General features: G+C 38.8%; 1 protein-coding gene across 15 annotated transcripts in view; it reads right to left on the reverse strand.

Moving 5' to 3' along the window:
* The window catches only part of ANK2 (ankyrin 2), a 178,113-nt gene that overhangs the window by 83,766 nt on the left and 72,045 nt on the right, over positions 1-22,302 (reverse strand). For 8 of the 15 annotated variants that reach the window (XM_048943211.1, XM_048943212.1, XM_048943215.1 and 5 more), the window contains 10 exons: positions 21,818-21,916; positions 20,441-20,539; positions 12,168-12,266; positions 10,647-10,844; positions 7,716-7,814; positions 7,446-7,544; positions 4,948-5,046; positions 3,672-3,869; positions 1,583-1,681; positions 950-1,048 (listed from right to left, as the gene is read on the reverse strand). In XM_048943211.1, the coding sequence (XP_048799168.1) occupies positions 950-1,048; positions 1,583-1,681; positions 3,672-3,869; positions 4,948-5,046; positions 7,446-7,544; positions 7,716-7,814; positions 10,647-10,844; positions 12,168-12,266; positions 20,441-20,539; positions 21,818-21,916 (1,188 nt within the window). The remainder of the gene's footprint in view (positions 1-949; positions 1,049-1,582; positions 1,682-3,671; positions 3,870-4,947; positions 5,047-7,445; positions 7,545-7,715; positions 7,815-10,646; positions 10,845-12,167; positions 12,267-20,440; positions 20,540-21,817; positions 21,917-22,302) is intronic. The other 7 variants (XM_048943219.1, XM_048943222.1, XM_048943221.1 and 4 more) reach the window with 3 other exon arrangements.

A 22,302-nucleotide genomic window follows, 5' to 3' on the forward strand; every position in this document is an offset into this window, starting at 1 on the left:
AGTATTAGGGCTAGTCCTGTTTAATAACTTTACTGATGATCTGGATGAGAGGATTGAATGCACCCTCAGTAAATTTGCAGACGATACCAAGCTGGGACGATATACTGATCCGCCTGAGGGAAGAAAGGCCTGGGGGACCTGGACAGACTGATCACTGGCATGAGGCCAGTGGGATGAAGTTCAACAAGACCAAATGTCAGGTCTGGCACTTTGGTTGCAACAACTCAGTGCAACACTACAGGTGTGGGGCAGAGTGACTGGAAGGCTTTGTGGAAGCAAAGGATTGGGGGGTTTTGGCTGAACATGAGTTGGCAAACAGCCCAGGTGGATGAGAAGGCCAAGGCATCCTGGCTTGTATCAGAAATAGTGCATCCAGCAGGAGCAGGGAGTTGATCATCCCTCTGTGTTCAGCATTGGTGAGGCTGCACCTTAAGTGCTGTGCTCAGTTTTGGGTCCCTCACTGCAAGAAAGACATTGAGGCCCTGGAGCGTCCAGAGAAGAGCAATTAAGCTGGTGAGGGGTCTGGAGCACAAGTCTTATGAGGAACATCTGAGGGAGCTGGGATTGTTGAGTCTAGAGAAGAGGAGGCTCAGGGGAGACCTCATGGCTCTCAACAACTCCCGAAGGGATGTCATGGTGAAGTAGGGATTGGCCTCTTCTCCCATGTAACAGTGATAGGATGAGAGGGAATGGCCTCAGGTTGTGCCAGGGAAAGTTCAGGATGGATATTAGGAAGAATTCTTTCAGAATGAGTGGTGAGGTATTGGAACAGGCTGCCCTGGGAACTGGTGGAGTCACCACCCTGGAGGTGCTCAAGGAAAGGGTAGCGGTGGCACTGAGGGACGTGGTTTAGTGTAGCGATAAGCAGACAGTTGGACCGGAAAATCTTAACAGTGCCTTCCAACCTCAGCAATGCTGTGACTGCACGAGCAGTTGGGGCAGAGCTCACCTTGGCGGTCACGTGGGGCGAGGCGCCCTTCTCCAGCAACAGCAGCGCCACCTTCTGGTTGTCGTAATGGGCCGCCACGTGCAGGGGCGTGAGGCCGTTCTGTAAGGGCGGTTAGGGGCGTTAGTGCGGGAGGGTACCAGCGGGACCCCGAGCACGGGGTGGTGGTTAATGTTAGTGACCAGAAGTCACGGGCAGTGGCTGTTTAATGCAGAGAAGAGCAGCTGAGGGGGAGCCTGGGCGGCCCTGCTTGATGCGGCCACCAGTGTGGTTTCCGTCTCCCCCAACCCTGTGAGAGCCAGTTCCCACAGCACGGAGCGAAAAAACGGTCTTACCCCCAGGTTTTTGAATTATGATTTCTACAGTTTGGACATTCCTATGAAATCGGTATTTTTGGAGCCACAGAAACATCTTTGCCCTCTGAGCTGCCCATTGCATAACCCTCCTGTAGGGAACCTAAACCCAGTGCTCAGCACCATTGCCTCCAACGCTATCAGACACAACTGACAGCCTTGGGAGGGCGTGATCTTAAGCTAACACCACCATATGAAAGTGGCTGCAGGCTTCCTTTGCACACACATTGCACCAAGTAAGAACCCAAAATGCTGCTAATTTTTGTTTCTTTCTGCTTAGTACCTTGCCAGCTGAATCAGGAGAGGCACGACGCTGCAGGAGGAGCTTTGCCACTTCTAGGCTCCCATATTTGGCTGCCACATGCAAAGGCGTGAATCCCTTCTGAAAAATTTCAGGAGACAAAAGCAAATGTTTGTGTTAAAAAGCATGCTGACACCTACCTTTTGAGAGCTACGTTATTAAACAAGTTGGTAATTCCTTGACCTATACTCAAGGTGCCAGAATCAATAGCCTAATGGTGAAATAGCATCATCTCTTAAAAGCATTTTGATAACCATGAAATACAAAATAAGTTTTCCCCTTTCATTATTCTTTCCCATGGATGTGATGGCAGAGTAGCATATGGTTTATCTGATACAGATTCTGCTAGCAACATAACACTATGAGCAAGGAAGGCACTTGTTCAAATTTCTATTCCAAACCAGCTCCATTATTATTTTTTTTTGGCTTTATGATAACAGTTGTAGAAATATTTCCTGTGTCAATTGGTGCCAGTAATGATGAAACACCAACTAAATTCAGCAAGAAAAGCTCCAAACTTTGTGTTCGTTCTTTAGAGAGCTTGTTGAAGAATTTCAACTTGGTCTTTTTTTTTTTTTTTTTTATTAACAACAGTCTCTGCTGGAGCCTCAGAACTTCAGCTAAAAACATCACTGCCTGACTCAATAGCAGTGCTTTTGGAAACACATCATACTGGCATGACAAAAATCTTGCATTTTTGAAGGAGTACTTTTCTATTTATTTTAGTAACACATATCAGTGATGCACAGAGTCTGTGAAAAACTAATGCTTCATGGTTTAGATGGTTAGATGGTTCATCTACTCTTTCAGTTTTAAAAATCAAGTCTGGTAAGGAAAACAGTAGGTGGCAGACTACACTGTTGTTCTGACAGTAATTCCAGGTAGCTGCAAATACCTATTTGCATGACACGTAAGCAATGCGTAATGCTTATCATCATCAACTTGTTCCAGAAATCCCACCTCAACAGGAGTTTATGTTAGGAAATCTCATACATTTCCAGCTCATGAATCAAAGTTTTGTAGAAAGATTATCTGGAGGGTTACATCTCCCCGTATTCATAATTATAGAATGTTTCTGCAATACTAAAAGCAAATGTCACTAAACAGTTTGGAAAACTGAGAAAGTATTTAGTGTATTTTTAGCCACTTTTATGTGATTCAACAGACAGATAAAAGAACAACAGCAAGCATGCCCAGTAATCCATAGATCACAATTTCAGAATTACTGCTTTAGTCCTCTAAACCCCAGAAAACATCAAATTTTTCAAAAATACATTGTAAGCTCCCACTGTAAAATCAGAGGTACTATTTAATCACATGTAATACATTAGAAAGAAATACCTTGGCACATAATTCTAGTCACAGTATCTATTTTCTTATATTTTTAGCACTCCATTAGGAATGTATTGGTAGCCATTTTTTGCTAACAAAACAATAGTATTCCACAGACTTTCTTTTTAGAAAGTTTAGAAGTTTAGAAAAATGGCCCATTGGGTCATGTGACATCTTGCTTATAGAACTGCTGAAAATAAATTCAGAATTAGATGAGACTGGACAGATACTGAATTGTATAAACAAACATTTAGGAACAATCCTTTCATTTAGTACAGACATAATTATTTTACTGTTTAAATAAACAAGGTATTGAAAAAATAAACAGACTTGTTCATTAGGAAAAATAATAATAATTTGCTCCCTTCCCTCAAATCTGCACTTTCTAGTTTGAAAATTTTGGCAACAAAAGTCCTGTTCATAACACAATGGCAAAGAGTTATATAGAAGGACCTCATTTACATTTTAAGCTTGTTATAGCCATTATTTATCATGACCTGAATTTGGCTTCAGTAGGATCCAAACTCTCTACTTCGGATGACAGTAAAAACTGTCAAAACTCAATCAATGCCTAATACATTACTTCAGTTTACTGGATTGCTGTCGATTAAATAGGAACAAAACAAGATGCATAGTAGCTCAGTTTCTCAGAGCGAAAGCACATCCCTCATGAAACAGGCATGGTCAAGCATACACTGCTTATACTACTAGAGTACAGTCACAAAGTGTTCTGACTTACTTTGGTGGACATGGAGTGTGAGGCACCTGCCTCTAGGAGAACTGATGCAACATCAACTTGTCCCTCTCTGGCAGAGATGTGCAGTGGAGTGTATCCATTAGTTGTTGCAGCATCAGGATGGGCCATGTGCTGTAGCAGAAGCTGAACAATCTCTGTTTTACCCAAGCGAGAGGCAATGTGCAGTGGAGTCTGTTCTTCCTACAACTCAAATCAAGTAGACAATTAGAGCAGGTAGAACTATTCTGAACCCAATATTATGTTTCATATTAATAAACATTTCTATGCATTTGTCTTGGAAAAATACTAAGAAGCAACAGCACAAAAAAGCAGTAGAAGAGGGCAGGTTAATTTTTCAGATGAGATTCAGCTTGTAACAGAAAGTAACATAAAGAAAAACATCATTTTTCTTGTCTCAGTAAGATGACGCATAGCTCCCCCCTCACTTGTAATCTAGTTCTAACTGCTATCAGAATGCCTGATGTTTGGATTTAGGATATTGCTGTATACCTTCTCACTTAGATGGAACAGCTGCTGCTGGTCTGAATCAGGCATATTGTATAGAGTCTGCCTGGGACTGGGGGTGATTCTCTTCTAGCAGCTCCTATGGTGCTATGTTTTAGATTTATGACCAAAATGGGATTGCTAACACACCAGTGGTTTAGGTATTGCTGAGCAGTGCTTGCACAGTGTCAAGGCCTTCTTAGCTGGAAGGTGACACAGCCAAGACAGCTGATCTGAATGGACCAAGAAGATAATCCATTCCCTGTAATGTCATACCTAGCAATAAAACTAGAGGGTGAACTTTTCCAAAAAAGCTGTTGCTTGGAGACAGGCTGAACACCAATCTGCTTGTGGGAGGTGGTGAGTGATTGCCTTTGCGTCACTTGCAAGGGGGGGAGTGCTTGTTTTGTTCTGTGTTTATACTGTTCTGCTGTTATTTTTTCCCTTTTCCCTCACTTACTAACTGCTTTTATCTCAACCCAAGAGTTTCAAACACTTTTTACCTTTTGATTGTCTATCCTGATCCCACAAGGAAAGAACAAGCAATGGCATGAAGACAGCCAGAACGACTGGCCAGGCAGGGTCAACCCACTGCACACATTCTATTTGAAACATCCACACAGAAATACATTGCTGCTTTTGGAACTGTTTAAGATTTGTTTAGTGTTGAATTCACAGACTATATAAAAATGAAATTAATTCTCCCTTGGTTCCCTGTTTCAGCGACAATTTTTAGTAAGAAAAAGCAAAAAAAACCTGTGAGCAGAACACCTACCCTGGCTCGAGCGTCAACTAGGGCCCCATTTCTCAGGAGACAACGAACTACTTCCACCTGCCCGGCACGTGCTGCCATGTGCAGTGCAGTTTCTCCACGCTGCAGAAAAGTAAAAAAATTTCAATGTTTTAAGCCTCCATGAAGAAATATAGCTCTGCATTTCTGCCAGCTGAGACAGGGAGCTAAGAACAGTGCATGCATACATGTGCCAAGCCTGGGTAGTTTATGGTTTGCAAATTCGGCAATCCTGGAGAAAAATTATTTATACAGTATTCTACCTTTTACACCTGCCTGGTCACATATGTTCCTCAGGTTTTTATATACAGGTGCATCAGCTTCTGCTGATGTACACTGAACATTATCTCTCTGTGCAATTGTACAATGAACCTGTCTCTTTCTAGGGATTGTGAGGCACACAAGCCTCAAAATGGAAGCAAGTTTTTCTCCAGATGGTCTCTTTCTGCACACTGTGTGGAGCTGGCAGCTTTAAAATGCCTTGCAGCAGCTGTGCACAACTGAGCCAGCATATGAAACGTGTAAAATCTGTGCTCAGCAGCACAGATCTGTCTGTAGGCTATGAAATGAATCTTGCTTCAAGCCTTCTACAGCAAACAGAATTTGAAGGAGCATATGAAATTCTGGAAGGCTAACTGGAGTGATGTTGAATTTCAGATCATGATAATGAAGTACAGGTGACACATTTGAAGCATTTACTTTTTGCATAGGTTTGCAAAAAAAACACTGAAAGTGACTACTCCTTGATGATGGCATTTCAAGCTGAATTTTGCACAGTTCAATATTTCCTGAGCTCAGTGTCATGAAGTGGACTAAAATAGTCTCTGTGCAGCTCACTGGTATCTGATACATTAGGCGCTGGGACAGTTCTGCATATATCTGTTAAGTATGACAACACAGCAGGACTGATCATTTCTATCTGTTAAGAGTTTTTTTCTTCTTACTATAGAGCTGGACTATATGTTATTACTGTGACTGTCAAGTTAAACTGTAACTGCCGAACTGGACACTCTTGTCAAGACCTTCTGTGTCAGAGATCAGGTCTTCTCAACCTGCATAGACATGGCAAAAAGAAGTAACCTGAGTTTGCCTCCTATTATGAACTCAAAGCAAACCCTCTGGACATGTAGTTGATTCGCTAATGATCAATTTAAAATTAATGTTGGATCACCATCTGTGATTAGTAAGTAGGCAGCAAACAAAATCTCACAGCCTCTGTTACAAATCATAATGCAGAATCTACGTAAACATTATTACCTGAAGAATGAACTGTTTAAAATGAGAATAATTTTTACATTTCTCACAATCCAATGATGAAGTTTCTATAAACACCCTTTTATACCTGAGTTAACAACACAATTCAGCATTTGGAAACACTTAGTAATCCAGCAGGGGACTTCTGCTTACCAAGTAAAAGCCAAGATACCTAGCACAATCTGTAAAGTGTTAAACTTTGCATAAATATGTCCAGCAACACCACCACAGTATTTTAAATTGTTTCCACAACAATTTCTTGTTAGCTTCTGTCTCATCAATAAAGGTTTTATGTACAGATTGCTTTTACAAGAAATAGAAACCAGTAAAATGTTTTATCAAGAAGAATCTGTCCTAATGATTCAGACAAACAGCTTGGTGTGCATAAAGCTGTCACTAGGCTCCATATAAGATTTTTCTGGACAGGAAAAACTAATAAATCAGCGTACCTGAATTAATAACCTTTTCTTGTTATTTTCTTCTTGGGAACACTTTTTTATAACATTACTGGTAAAGAGCTGCTTTTAATGAGCAGATAGTCAGAAATTAAATATTTGTTTATAATGACAAATTCAAACAGTAAGATATCTATGAAATACAACTTAGGAAATCATCACATTCTTTTTATGGTTATTATTCTTGGTAACTCGGTATTGGTATACAAACACATCCATTATTCTATGATAAGTCAGGTTCTGCATTTAGTTATCCCCCAAAGGTCACATATTCCAAGTTTAAATATGTTCTTTCGCAAGGCACTAGTCCCTAGAATTTCCTGTATAAAAGGAACACCTTGAATTTAATATTTTAACTTCTTGTTTAATTAGGTTTGAGCATTTAATACCCTTTTATTAATACAAATGACACAATTTCATTATGGCCAGCAAGGCTATGCAAGTAGAAGTTAGAGTCTCTTGGAGATAAATTTCATCATTCTGAATTGACTTGGTTTATAATCAGCTTGCAATGTATTTGGCGAGCTTTGACTGTTTTTAAGGGAATTTTACCTACTCAGGCATTGCAGGAGAGTACACAAAACCACAAGTGGCTTACAATGCCTATACAGTAGCTATTTTCCCCTCTTCACTGTTTGGGAAAAGTGCTAGCATAATTTGTCCTAACAGAGAATAAAGTAATGAAATATCATTAAAATGTGACCTTTGTTTGCACCACATGGACCTTTTTGTAGTGAGCATCACACAGATGATTCTAGTCAAAGCCATACTCACAATGTTAGTGACATCGGGAGAGGCTCCGTTCTGCAGCAGAAGGAGGACTATGTTCAAGTGGCCCATAAATGCAGCCACATGTATTGGTGTGAGGCCCGACTGCGAAACAAAGCAAGAGCAGTTTTACTCCTCTGCACGAGCATAGGGGAGGGGCTTCTTTGTTTAAATAAACATAAGCGAAGGTGGGGCATGACAGGAAAGAGAAAAAAAGAAGCAAAAAAAAGGAGAAAGAGAAGGAATGTTTCTTCAGGGTATGAAACATTTTTCTACCTCCGTTATAGCCTGGATTGAAGCCCCATATTTCACCAGGAGTTCCATGACTTTGATGCGATTTTTCTTGCAGGCAATGTGCAGTGGAGTAAAACCATTCTGTGCAAAAGACAGTCATGTTAGTTAAAAACATGCAGCTACACTTTCTACATAGCTCCATGCTGGCACACTGGGAGCAGAAGTGTTAGAGTAGTAGAAGCAATTGTTCTTTAAGCAGAAGAGGTTATGAATTACAGAAATCTCCCAGGAGCCTCAAGGAGAACAAAGCAGTGCTGCTGCTTTCTTCTCTAGCAATGGAGAGAAACTGAACTTAGACCTCTCAAAACCAAATACAGATGTGCCCGTTCTGAGTCACAAAGTTATGCCCATGTGCATGCATGTATGCGGTTCCAAAGACTGCACATATATATATGTAAGAATAACTTTGAAATCAGTTAGGGTCTTTTGAGATGTATAAAGCACATACTATACCTTTCTAAGAACGGAACAGAGTATTTCTACCAGATTCCATCTTTTTTTTTTTTTTTCTTTATTCTGTAAGCTTGTAAACTAAGTATCTATGTATATTAATTTAGTATTTACAAATCAACCTGCAGTATACTGTATTCATTTCTAAGTGTGTGTGCACATTTTAAGTGTGTTACATTAATACCACTATTTCAGCTTTTGTTTCACAATACCAATTCTTTACCCTTGGTATCTGGGTTAAAATTTAATGGGAAGGAGCAGGAACAGGAGAGAACGAGGAATAGAGGAGGGAACATCTTAAGCCAGAGATGCAGCCTAGCACTTTAAACTGCGAGACAGTAGTTTTAGTGTTTTGCTTACCCTCAATAGATATTCATTTCTTTCAAAATGTTTATTCAGTAAAACTGGGGCTTTTTCAACAAAGCATGTCTTCACATTGTGTGTGTAATACATGCTTTGACTTCAAGCTGTTTTTATGCATTGCTAACACAGGGTGTGTGCCTAAAGTTAAGCAAACACATTATTCACTGCATGTGAACGTTTTAGTGAAAAGCACAGATGTATATATATATATATTTTTTAAACAATGTCAACTACATACTCTATTTTCTTATAAAAAGGATCAGTACTGAGAAACACTCAACTAGTAGTAAATAACTTAGCTTGTAGAAAGAGACACATGACAGTCAGCTTCTGTTAAGAGAAATGTTAATTACCAGTTGTTTTGAAGGAACTTTAAGGAGTACAAAAATTGAAAAAACTAAGAACTCATGAGGTGCTTGTATCCCCACAACATTTTGCAAATATTAATGATTTTTTTAATATAGTACAAAATGAGTAATTTATAAAACTTCTTCCAACACAGGACTCTCTGCTAAATATCACAAATAACCTTCCCCAGTTTCTTAAGAAGTAATCAAAACCATCATATATTCTAGCTCCTGCATTACATCTTTCAATATATTTCATTAGAACTTTTACTGCTTCAGAAGTTTCCATTTTTTCCACTTAATTCTACTGCCTGAGTTTATTTAACTTTGCTATTTAAGTGAGAAACAGTTTGAATGAGAGTCAGAAAAAAACTGAAAAAACTTCACTAACAAAAATGATGAGCATTCTGAATGTATTAAATACTATAAACAAGCCAGTGGTGACAAGTCCCTACTGTGGGGGAAATGAGAGAGAAGAAAAACAACACTCTGGAAGTAGGAGAGCAGAGAGGCAGTAGCCTGAGGGTGTACTCCTTTCCTTCCAGGATAGATATTTCTCAGGAAGGGAGGAACAGAAGGTATATTCTTGTCATGGAAGGGAAGAAGAAAGATGCGGAGGCTAGCACACAGTGTGTCTGTGTGGGCAGCTGAGGAAAGTACAGCTAAAGATTATCGGGAGACTGGTGAAAAGAAAAACTAGAAATCAGGATGAAAAACACCATTGAAGAAGATCAGCAAAGTGAAAATGATAATGGGAAATACCAAAGAAGAAAAACATAAGAAGAAGAAAGAGGGATTATGAGATTTGATGCATAGAGAGGCCACGAGTGATGTGCAAAGAGGCAGGGAAGTATAAATTCCTTGGGGATGCAGAAGCTATCACAGAAAGAAAAGTACACATTCAAGGCAAGAAGCTGAGGAAGATATCAGAGGGGACTGCAGCAAAAAGATGTGGAAGCACTGAATACAGCAGGCAATGGCAGAGTACTTGTCATGCATTGGTGTCAAGTGCTCACAGTCTCATTCTTTCCCTCATCATATGCAATTTATTGGTATTTCAGGCTCTTCCAGCGAACAGTTCATGGGAACACTTCCAATTAGAGAAAGTCTTGTGCAAGTTTGGATAGTTCAGACTCTTGAAAGTTATTTTTTTAATTTCTGAAGACAAATGTGATGTTTTTCTCCCAAGAGATAATGGTTTGCACAGCGAGTGAAAAGAATCGTACCTGTTTTCAAGTAAGCATCAGAACTGTTTTTTAAAAAGGAAGAAACATGGCATCTAATACAAGGGACATCATAATTTGTTATAATTTGATAAATATAGACATTTTATAAACATAGAAATTCTAGCTTTTTTTTACATATTTTCTCTGTGCCCATTAGCTTAATGACTCAACTGAAAGCTTTTAAAAGTGTTCTGTGTATCATGTAGCATAATATGAAGAAATAAATTATTAATTCAACAAAATACCAATGTGTAAGTTACCATCACTTAGGAATGGTTTTTGGTACTCCATAGAGCTATCAGACCTAAACCTACAGCCACTTGGCACAGGCCTAATGATGCAAGATATAATACTGGCAATCAGTAATCTGGCAGTAAACCCAATCCTAGGTTGTGGCAATCACTGTTATGACTGCAGCTATTCAGGGTTGCTGGAGTCTGTTGGCAGCTTTCACTTTGCTTTCCTACTAAGGGCTACTCATGTCCCCTTGGTAGGTTTGTTACATGACGCAAGTGTGACAGATTTACCAGGGCACGAGCATTGGGATTTGCTCTCTTGTCCAGGAGGAGCTTGGTGACACGATAGTGGCCACAGTGTGCAGCTACGTGGAGGGCAGTCAGGTAGTCCAGAGTGACATCATCCACAGGAGCTTTGTGCTGCAGGAGATGTTTGACGCATTCCACGTGGTCCCCCTGGGCTGCCATGTGAAGTGGGGAGAGCCCATTCTGTGGCAAAAGAATACAGAACGGTAACTTCTAGCATCTCTCACTCAGATAGTGGCACATAGTCAAAGAAAGCTGACATGACTTTGCAGAATACCCTCACCACAGAAAAGGAGCTGCATCTGAGCTACAGCCTGGAAGGCTGTAGCCACCCTTGCCTTTCCAGCAAATACAGGGATATTTAAAGAAACAGTTCTGCTCTGCTCAATATTCTGTTGAGATGCTGCCAGTGCAACCCTGATATTTTCTCCTGGCTGACAAAATCTGCCTTTGAACACAAACATCTGGGAATCCTTCCTGAAGGACACACAACATGTGGGTAGGGTCTGTTCTATGACAGCCTTCTACCATTTAGTGATGTAAAGGCATTAACAGATAGGATTTACCTAACCATGTTCTCCCACCAAAGGGACCAGTAAAGTGCTAAGGAACTTATTTAACATCTCAATGTGGATTCTTCCTGTATAAAGAGATGATACCTACTACCTGGTGCTGTAAAGGGATATACAGCTTGAGCACATCCTTACTTGATGTATTTGATGTGCATGAAACCCAGTGATAAGATCTCCCCAGAAGATTACCAAGAGAAAACCTTTGGTCTCTATTATGGATAACAACGGCTCTGAGTACAGTAATTATCCTTGTTTAGAGCCATGTTTGAGAAAGTTTGAGGGCCCAGTAAAGCATGCATGGTCTGAAAATGATATTTCAACTGCCTGTTAATCTTGATCTCCCAAGTATTGCATCTCACTGCAATACTCCATTGCACCATTTTGCAATTAATGATACCAGAGACATTAGTCAGGCACTCTGAAGTACTGCTCACCGGGGTTTGTTATTAAGCTACAAGTGCCTTTTTCTAAATAATCCAACCAAAGAGACAGCTATGCATTCATCTGAGATGCATTATTTTCAAATATCAGTAAAAACACACTAAAATAACTTTCCAAGTATGAAATAGTCCATGAAAATTACAGGCCAAGAATCAGGAAATATTTACCACAAATCATCTCTTAGGAGTCACTGACACAGTTTTTACATCTTTGTGTTCTATGGCTGTAAAAAGCCACAAAAGTAAAGTGATTTCAATTGCACTCTGCATTGCATTTAGTCTGAATTTAGTAACCAAGTGTATACTGTTTCACATACTTGGAAAGGATAGTCCTTAATTTGGTAAGAAGGTTTTATTTTTGGATCATTCTCTCCATTACTACCTTTCCTTTAACAGAACAGAAATGTCCTTCTTCCTCATCCTTTCAGTAACATTAAACATTCTTTGGAAAGTTACATAGAGCCATTAACATATTCTTCCAATAAGGCACACACCTTGGTCCTTGCAAGGAGTGGGGCACCTCGTTCCAGAAGCAGCTCCACAACTTGGTCATGTCCACTTCTTGCAGCACAGTGGAGCGGTGTGAGTCCATCCTTAAAGCAAAACAAGAGACAGTGAATGAGCACATCCTCCCTGTGTTAACCCTGGCACTCTGAGCAGCCTGTTCTGACTCCTAACTGAAGCTGGCTCCACAACACAAAGTTTCCTACCTATTTTTAAACTGTTGCACTGAAGGACACACTAACGTTACAGTTTCAGAGAAGTCCATTCCGTTTGGAAATCTATTCTCAGAGACACTGGTGTCAGCATGCATTGCCTCCTTCTCTCCTTCTCCTCTGCATGGCTTTGAGATTGTATTGCCTCACAGTAATGTATGCTGGGCCAAGGTTCCTTCATTAATCAACATTTGTCCTTTGGGTTGCTTTTGATGCAGGGATGAAATAAGACACATCCATGCTGGAAAATTTACTCTAGAACTCATTTTATTTTTTCCAAACAGGCAGCAGGAGAAAGATGATTTTAAAACAGAAAGGAAAAAGAGAAGGAGAAACCAAGAGAATGAAAACTTTCATGTCTGAATTTGAGAACAAAGAGCTAACAATTCTTTCCTAAAATAACTTTGAGAGCTCCAAAATATTTTTTCCACTGCAGAACACTATCTTGTATCAAAAGACTTCTTATAACTTGTTTAGTAATGATCACAACAGTGGTAACTAAAGATACATCAATGAGACAGGAGGATGCATTCTAGATAATTCCACTAGGATTAGACTTTTTTCTAGATTTTTCCAGTGGAATTAGACTTTTATACAGAAAAAGACTGGAAATACATAGCAAGAAAAGTGTATGGGAATGAATATCAGTGCTGAAGACAGAAAAAAGGAAATTCACAACCCAAGTTTTTCATCGCATTAGAATCTGATACTGTTTAAGCGTACCTTCATAAAAGTCATCAATACTTGTTCAACAGATACAATGGTACATTTCTAATTGTTAAATGCTAATAGCTTTAATCACAAAAAAGCCTTTCCATTCAAGACAAGCTGATTGTCTTAGATGAAGTAGATACTATACTCTAGGGCTCTTTCTGAAGAATCCAGTAACAACACAATCATGAATATGTTTGTCTGTGATTCATGACTTACAGGTCAAAAAGATAGTGGAAATGCAGTAACACAGCCTTTCTTACACATTAGTGACTCTCCTTCACATGCAGACACAGTTTGTCACGCTGGAGTTTGTGGGAACGCTACATCATTTTTACTTCTGCTAACATACTTAAATTGTAGCTCCATATTGCAACATCATTTTGGTTATCCAAACACTGCCCTTTCATGCTCCACAAATGGTACGTCCAAGAAGCAGATCCTCTCTCATCCTCAATTTTATAAGCACAGAGCACCTTTTGGAGTTAGCAATGCACAAAGCAAAAGTGAGGAACTGAGATTTGGGAAGAATTTTTTATCATTATTTATCTACTGTTTGCAGATATTTTTCAGAAACACGTGGCAGGGTTAGGTGTGCCTTGGCACTTGCTATTTCAGAGGCAGTTGCTGCATCACTAAATTCTATGAAAGCTTTGCAATGAAATTCAGTGGATGGAAGATCAAACTCACAAACAGAATTAAAGGGTGTTCAGCACAAAGTCAATCTGGTCAAAGTAAAGGAATTGTGTATAGCTAGCTTATCTGTTTCTTCCTTGCACCTTGAGAGTACCCAAATCGAGCCTTTAAATATATTTGCATCTCACTGCTGGAGATACTTATACACAATTCTCATTAGCATTACTAAGGCAAGAATGTTTCAAATGTATTCTAGAAAGGGAATTTATTTGGTATATCTCTCCCATTTCTGGCCTTTTGTACTCTACATTTTAATCAAGGTGGAATGTTCACACTCCTTATTTGCATAGTGACTTTGATGTTTTTCTATTTAATCAAATAGTGAAAGAAAGGTAGAATTGTGATGCCTTAGAGAAAAAAAAAAAAAAAAAAAAAAAAAAAAAATCCCCAGAGGGGAAAAAAAGAACAAGACAAGACAAGAAACACTCGGACTCCACAATAAAGTCTAGTTAAAAGTAAAGTAAGAATTAAATTGTTAAATAAAAAATGAAGAAAGGAAGGGAGGGAGGGAGGGAGGGAGGGAGGGAGGGAGGAAGGGAGGAAGGGAGGAAGGGAGGAAGGGAGGAAGGGAGGAAGGGAGGAAGGGAGGAAGGGAGGAAGGGAGGAAGGGAGGAAGGGAGGAAGGGAGGAAGGGAGGAAGGGAGGAAGGGAGGAAGGGAGGAAGGGAGGAAGGGAGGAAGGGAGGAAGGAAGGAAGGAAGGAAGGAAGGAAGGAAGGAAGGAAGGAAGGAAGGAAGGAAGGAAGGAAGGAAGGAAGGAAGGAAGGAAGGAAGGAAGGAAGGAAGGAAGGAAGGAAGGAAGGAAGGAAGGAAGGAAGGAAGGAAGGAAGGAAGGAAGGAAGGAAGGAAGGAAGGAAGGAAGGAAGGAAGGAAGGAAGGAAGGACACCTTTTTCTCCTTTGTTCTTAGCTAATAATTGCCTGTAAAATAGACTAAAATATATAGTCTGCTAGATTTTGTTTTAAATTTTATAAACATGCACATTTACTATCTGTGCACTTCTCTGTAGGCAAATTAAGCAATAAGTTCTGCAGTTTTCCCAGGTAACTCTCTTCCCTCTTTCTGCACTAAGTAAAACAGTATGTATATTTTAAAACTTACTGTACATTTAATACCTCAGATTCTATTTGTGCTTATGTTTTATTCAGAGATGAGGGAAACTGAAAAGAGAGAGTTGTTGTAGTAGAATTAGTACCTAAAACAATGAGGACACACTGACAATAATCAACAGTAAAAGACACTGCTGTACCAAATGAGTCTGCTTTTGCACTGTTATCTATTAGCAATGCTCCTTGCTGCTCTGTTGCAGGGGTTTGCCTACACCCCTTTTTAATTATTCCATCGCAAGCTGGTACATCTCATAGTGTGAAGAACACATGCTGACTGAAATAACAAACATGTACTTTGACTGGACATACAACATAGGGTTGAAGAGATGCAAGCTTGAAGCACAGAAAGAAATAAGAAATTCCATATATCTTTGTCTTTAGAAGGTCAGTATTTAACCTCTCATCTCAAATAATATATATAATGGAAGTGTTAGGTGTTGGTTTTTGTTTTTGTTTTTTTTTGTTCCAAAACATTTTTTTTTATTTTCCAAGAGGTACAAGAAATTTTATTTTCCTGTACCTGGCATTCAATTGTTCTGGTATGTGGTACTCTCCTAGCACATGCTGCAACGTATCCAGCAGGTGGGTCACTGCTTGAAACGACACTACAGTCCACACTGTATTCATGGAGGCAATGAAATTTCATCACGTTCACTTTCCTTTTAAATGGTTGCCACAAATAAGAAATTAAACTTCTGCCTTTTTTTTTCTCCTGAAGATCAATCACTGGTGATCTTTCAACCCACAAAACCATTTTTTAATTCCACGTATGAGTCCAAATTGCAGAATCTGGGCAGACAAATTATTAGGTCATTTCATAGTAATTAAAGTGCTTTCTTTCAGTTTACCAGAAATAGTGAAATAATAAGAATATGCTTCCAAGAGAATCTTGGAAAAATGGGAAATTGTGTGAGCAGTATCATAGCAGAAGGAGAGTTTTGCTCATTTGATGCTCATTTTAATGAAGACTGTTGATTGTACTTAAAATTCAAAGGCCAAATTATCACAGAATTCTTGCAAAATGCAGTTGAATATTGCCATTTGTATGAGGGTAAAATGAAACCTTACTATTCTGTATGTTTGACAAGCAAAATGGTCCAAATTTGTTTGACGCATAAAGAACTTTTCAATTGCTCATTTTAGCGTTACTATTAAACCACACATCTTTAGAAAAGAACAAGGTAAGCATACCTCTTGTTCTTGTTCTTAGCTCTCAAAGTCTTGATATAATTGAACTCTTATGAAGAAAGGCTGAGTGAACTGGGTCTGTTCAGCCTTGAGAAAAGAAGACTGAGAGGGGACCTGATCCAGGTCTATAAGTATCTAAGGTGTGGGGGGCAGAATGGCGAGGCCGGACTGTTTTCAGTGGTGAGTGGAGACAGGACAAGGGGAAACGGCCGGAAACTGCAGCATAGGAAGTTCCGCACAAACATGCGCAAGAACTTCTTTACAGTGAGGTGACGGAGCACTGGAACAGGCTGCCCAGGGAGGTGGTGGAGTCTCCTTCTCTGGAGACGTTCAAGACCTGCCTGGATGCCTACCTGTGCGACCTGCTGTAGGGAACCTGCTTTGGCAGGGGGGTTGGACTCGATGATCTCTGGAGGTCCCTTCCAACCCCTACAATCCTGTGATTCTGTGAACATGCTCTAAAATATTCCTCCAAGTATGCCCCTCAAAGTAAGGATTTGAAAAATACAGTAAAAATTATACTACGTGTTTGCCTGAGTAATAAATTATTAACTTAAATAACTCTCAGTAATAGTCACCATCTATGCAGCTTGCCTAGATGATCAGTACAACATCATCCCACACTTTGTAAACATTATTTTAATCCACTAAATTTTTTATAGCAGTATCCGTATTGTAATTAGATATTTATAATTCAGCATTCCTTTAGGAGTGGCAAACACGGCCAATGAATTATTATTGATCTGCCCATTTGCTAAGACCAGGAGAAAATGTCACAGCAGCCTTACTGCAGGAATAAACTCTGTAACCAGAGCATTGGCCCAAGACAGTGTTAGGATCTGAGCACAACATGGCTTAGCTTAGTCACAGGAAGACCACAACCATTTGTAAATGAAGACAGGCACATCTGTTCTGACATCTTATGAAAAAAAAAGAAAAAAAAACACAATAGGTTCCTGGAATAAGCATTAAGGGATGCCCATAGCTCATTCAGCACAATAAATACATAAATAAATAATCCCAGAGCAAGAAAAATGGAATTTCACTGTTGGCAACATTTAACATAAATAACTCAATTTGTGTGATAACTTCAGCATGTGAGATAGGCAGTTTCTTCCCACCTTCTGAGGCTGTTTGCGTAGTCACACAAAAAAGGAAATACCAGTTAGGTGAAAAGAGCCTGTGAAGAACACTGTGTTTTAAAAGTAAAAAGGGAAACAGAAAACTCAAAAAAGCCTCACAATTTTTCTATTTTTTTCCTATGCTATATATAAAAGAGACAAATTGCAAGAACTACATTCGTCAAAGGCTAAGCCCCTCCAACATGTCAATCCGATGAAGATATCTAATCACCTTTATTGTTACTACCAATGGGAAAAAGTAATAGAAATGTCTACTACTGGCATGCTGAAACTGCTCTGCATAAATGGTAAAATAATTCTCCCAGCAATAACCCTTTGTTCACATCAGTTTTCAGGAAAACTGTAAATGCTTTCCTTCCCTCAAAGTCAGAATTGACAACTGACATACTACTCTTGTTCAGATGACATTAATTTAATTGAAATTGATTTCCACCATCTTTTAAAGAGCAAGTTGCTGCACCTGACGCCAAGCCAAAGCCTGCTTCTAAAACCCAGACCCACTGGTCTACCATAGCAAGATGGTGAAGGTCAGAAGTTGAGCTAAATCTTAATGTATTTTAAAAACATGTCCCTGAAGTCCTTATTCAGACAAAAATTTTGGAGATTATACATTTGACTGAAATTTTAAATATGAAGTGCTTTAGCATGACATTTTTACTTGTGAATCATTTAGCAAACAAAACTCCAAATGAAGCTTTTGTGTAACAAATAACAGAAATGCAAATATAACTGACACTATTAATAAAAGTTTCCTATCAATACTGTTGGAAATTGAGTTTATATTTTTGTTTTTCATATAATATAAGAGAGAAATGAAATCCCACATTTTAAGAATTTACTTAGTGGTTAGTTGAGAAGAATGGTTAAAAAAAAAAATCTGTAAAACATACCAAAAAAAACCTTAAGTAAAACACTGTTTTAAAACATATAAAGGAAACAAATGGACTTCCTTGCAATTCCGTATCTTGAGTGAGAAAAAATTGAAAACGTGAAATGTAACAAAACAGAAATAGTTAATTCTTTCAGTAAGTAGAGCTCTTCTCTGACATGCAACATTAACTATGGAACAGGAGGACACATTCATTATTTACTCACTTTGAAGAGTGTACATTTTAATTTGACTGGAGTTTTTCTGTAGACAGAACATCAGCTCCTAATAGTTACTTTCAATATTTTCAAGCAGTAGAAGATTTCATAGATTAACTGTGTAAAGCTAAAGGACTTGGATTTAGTTAAGATTTGTTAAAATAACCTTTCACATCTTAAGTTAGGCATCATAAAATGTCACATAAAATGGTTAAAAATAAAATGTATGAAAGCAATGACTGCTTCTTAAACAAAGAGCATATTTTGATACAGTTTGAAGATGGCAAATAAAAGCCAAGAGTACATTTAATTCCACTGTCTTTCAGTGAATCTGACCTACTGGAAAAATGCAAGGGTTCTTTAAGAGAAATGAAAAGGCAAATATGGAAAGGCAAGCATGTTAGTACTGAGGAGGACAAGGCAGAAGTCTCTCCTTTAAAGCACAACAAACACATATGCACACATGCAACACACAACCTACCTCGTCAGTACCCTACATACTCACGGCCATAGCAAAGCACAAGGCATGCGGACAAAGCAAAGAGAAAAGAAAAAGACACCGAGACTACATAAACAGCTGGCATGGAGACAGGAGCACGGCATGGGGAGACACTGACAGCAGAACCAAAGCCTGGAATCTCCCCCACTGGAAAGTACACACAGCCAACCACCATCACGTGTCTTTGAGCAGAGGGAAGGCAGAAGATGGAAGCAAGAAGAAGCTGCTGAGCCTGCGCAAGCTGGAATATATGTGCTTTAGGACACCTTTATCATTTCCCACTGATATTTTTCTGCCGACAGTTTTTGAGATGATGTAGCAGCTGACAAAGGGCAGGAAGCCAAGACAATGCAAAGACTCCAAATTTAGAGCCTTCCACCCACACTCAGCAAAGTCTTATTCTTTCAGTTTAATTCACAACTGCATTTTAGCATTTCTGGGTGTGTGGGACTATGACTTAACCCCATAAAATCCATGAAGTCATGTACGATCACCTGGGCTAACTTGTCCAAAACAAATATCTAAATACTGAACAAGAAATAGGGGAATTCAATACTATCATCCCATAGGCCAAGTGTACTGTTTCTGTATGACTGCTGTGCTTACACAAATGTGGAATATCCTTATTGCAGCACATTATCACAGTTTTACACTTTTTTTTACCATAAGATAATGGAGAATTTGATCAGGGATGATTTACTGCACACCTTCATGAGAGCTTTCATCTTCCATCATGATCAGTTTAAAAAAAAACAGATGAATAAGATCAAGAGAGAAATCAGAAATCATATTCACATGCAGAGTAGCATAACAATCATGTTTTGCCTTCCTAGCTTATTAAGCAAAAAAATGGTAAACAAAATGAATAAAAAAATAACAGCTGCAGCTAAATAAACCACAAGCACAGCTGAATGCAATATTCCCTACTTTTCTACTTTATTAAACAAAAAAATACATTGCTCCTTTATACAGCTCTAAACTATTGTGTTCTGAAACATCGTCTAATACTTGTAGATAAAACCTTGCAGATCAGTGCTAAAAGATCAGCAGCTTTCATGGACAAGTCCCATGATACTCAGTTTGCATTAACAACTGCGTTTTCTTAGATGGCTTCAAAATCCAATTTTAAATAATTAATTAATCCTGCACATACAAACTGGTGGGTTTTTCTTTTGCCCTGAATGAATAAAGAGCAAAGTATTGCTGTGGCTTAATCCAGAGAAGAGGAGATGCGCTGCTGCAGCAGTGTTAAATTACTTGTTCCTAGTGTTGACTCTTCAATATTAAGTCCACTAACAGTTTTCCTTCTCATGGTGACTGGAACAAAAAAGCAGGAGTCAGGGGACCAAAAGGATTAGCTGAGTTTTTGGAACTCTGTTCAGCTGAGTATTTTTTAGTGTTGGGTTGTTTGGGTTTTTTTTGAGTCATTTATAACAGCTGCATCTAATGTCTCAGTTTATGGACAGACCATATAACACAATTACTGAAGCAGAATGCCTAGCTATGCATCTTGATGTTCCCAGTCTTTGGCTTAAAAAGAAACAAAAAAACCAAGCAAGTAAAAAAATCGCAATCCATTCCCAAGAAGGGATAACATCATATTCGGGGGATAGAAGCACTCACCCTGGTTTTGGCATCGATCTGCCCTCCACGATCCAACAAGAGCTTCACCATGTTTGTGTTTCCCCTTTTGGAAGCGACATGCAGTGGGGTGATTCCATTCTACACCATGAAAAGAACAAACAATGAGCATGACAGATTTGAAGGTGTTTGATGATGGTGAATTTGTGTTTGGATCACAAAAATGATACAATCACATTAATAGAGAATAAACAAAAACATACTTGAGCATCAGACCTAGGCACGCACCATATAAGCTAGAGTTAGTAGTTCCTTTCTAGGTAAGAGTTTTATTCACTGTTTGACTGTTTCATAAACGAAGTAGCACATCTGCCAAAGCGGCAAACATCACAGTCCCAGAGTCAGACAAATAAACAAACATACAGCAGATTCCCAGTGAGTCAATATTCACAAAACACTGATGCATTTAAATCTTTGCAACACACAGATTACACGAATGCATGAATTCTGCACAAAGTAATCTTATAAATGTAATGTAAGTAATGTAAAGGAGTAGATCCTGCTTAGGCTGAAAGTCCTTGCAGATGCTTTGAGTGGGGAATGAGATAATAGCAGCTCTTCCAGATAGGCAAGAAGAGGAAATCAGTATGAAAGGCACAACCCTAAAGTAATTCAAATTGTGCCTGGAAATGCATAATTATCAGAAATTTGTGACCCAGTAGCTTTAGTGACATACAGATGATCAGAGGTTGCTATAGCACCAGATGACATACTTCAAACTAAGCAATGTGCATCACTGTACAGTGTGTAGACTATATTATGTATCTCTGCAGTAGCTTACCTAAAATTGTAGTCTGGGATAAATTAGTACTTACACTGTGGTATGGCAGTGTACCTTACGTTACTATTTCAAAATACGTTTAAATGAGAAAATATGAGAAAATAGGCAAATTACTCTAGCAAATATTGAACCTTTAACAGACAGGAAAAAAATATATTTCTAAAGGGTATCTAACTGACAAAAAAGCTAAAATGAGTTGACACATCCTGAGCATATCAGCACTCTGGAATAAGTCAAAGCAGTCTGCTTCCATCAGCTGGGAATACTGGTTGCTATAAATTCCCGAGGACTCTGCTGCATTACATGGAGACAACTTTAAAAAATTAATTAAAAAGAAAGAAGGAAAGAAGGAAAGAAGGAAAGAAGGAAAGAAGGAAAGAAGGAAAGAAGGAAAGAAGGAAAGAAGGAAAGAAGGAAAGAAGGAAAGAAGGAAAGAAGGAAAGAAAGGAAGACTTTTAAACACAATAGAATTTCAGCATTGTTTTGCTCCTCACTTATTCTTGACCAGGAATTACACAAAGATACACTCCCACCTTCATAGGCCATTACGACTCAAAGAAACAAAAGCTCCTCCATACCCTTGCTGTGAAATCAACTGCAGCTCCTCGGTTTAGCAGAAGCGTTGCCACATTGACGTTTCCATAATGCGCAGCTATGTGCAAAGGTGTAAAGCCACTCTACAAAAGGAAACAATCTTTATTTATAGAAATCAATGTATACAATACAATCAACTTTACTAGAACTTGATTTTAAAAGTTGCTGGCAAATAGTTGTGTTTTTATTGAGTTCACCTATGACATAGCAAAGCCTTTCAGGCAGAGCATGTAGTTTTCACATGGGAGATTATCAAAAGTGCTTCCTTCTTTTATTTTTTGCAAGCCAATAAGAGGTCAGTAACTTTCATCACAGAAAACGTTAATATATCATTAATCCTTAAAGAAAATAAAGGGAATTTCCTTACTACAATTCAGAAATAACATGGGGCTTTTAGCCTGTATCTGTTCAGCAATTTTGCCTAAAAGTCAGCACAAGTTCTTGGACTCCTGTTGTACTCATCAAAGAA

This window comes from Lagopus muta, chromosome 4, assembly GCF_023343835.1.
Source record: "Lagopus muta isolate bLagMut1 chromosome 4, bLagMut1 primary, whole genome shotgun sequence".
Taxonomy (NCBI): Eukaryota; Metazoa; Chordata; class Aves; order Galliformes; family Phasianidae; genus Lagopus; species Lagopus muta.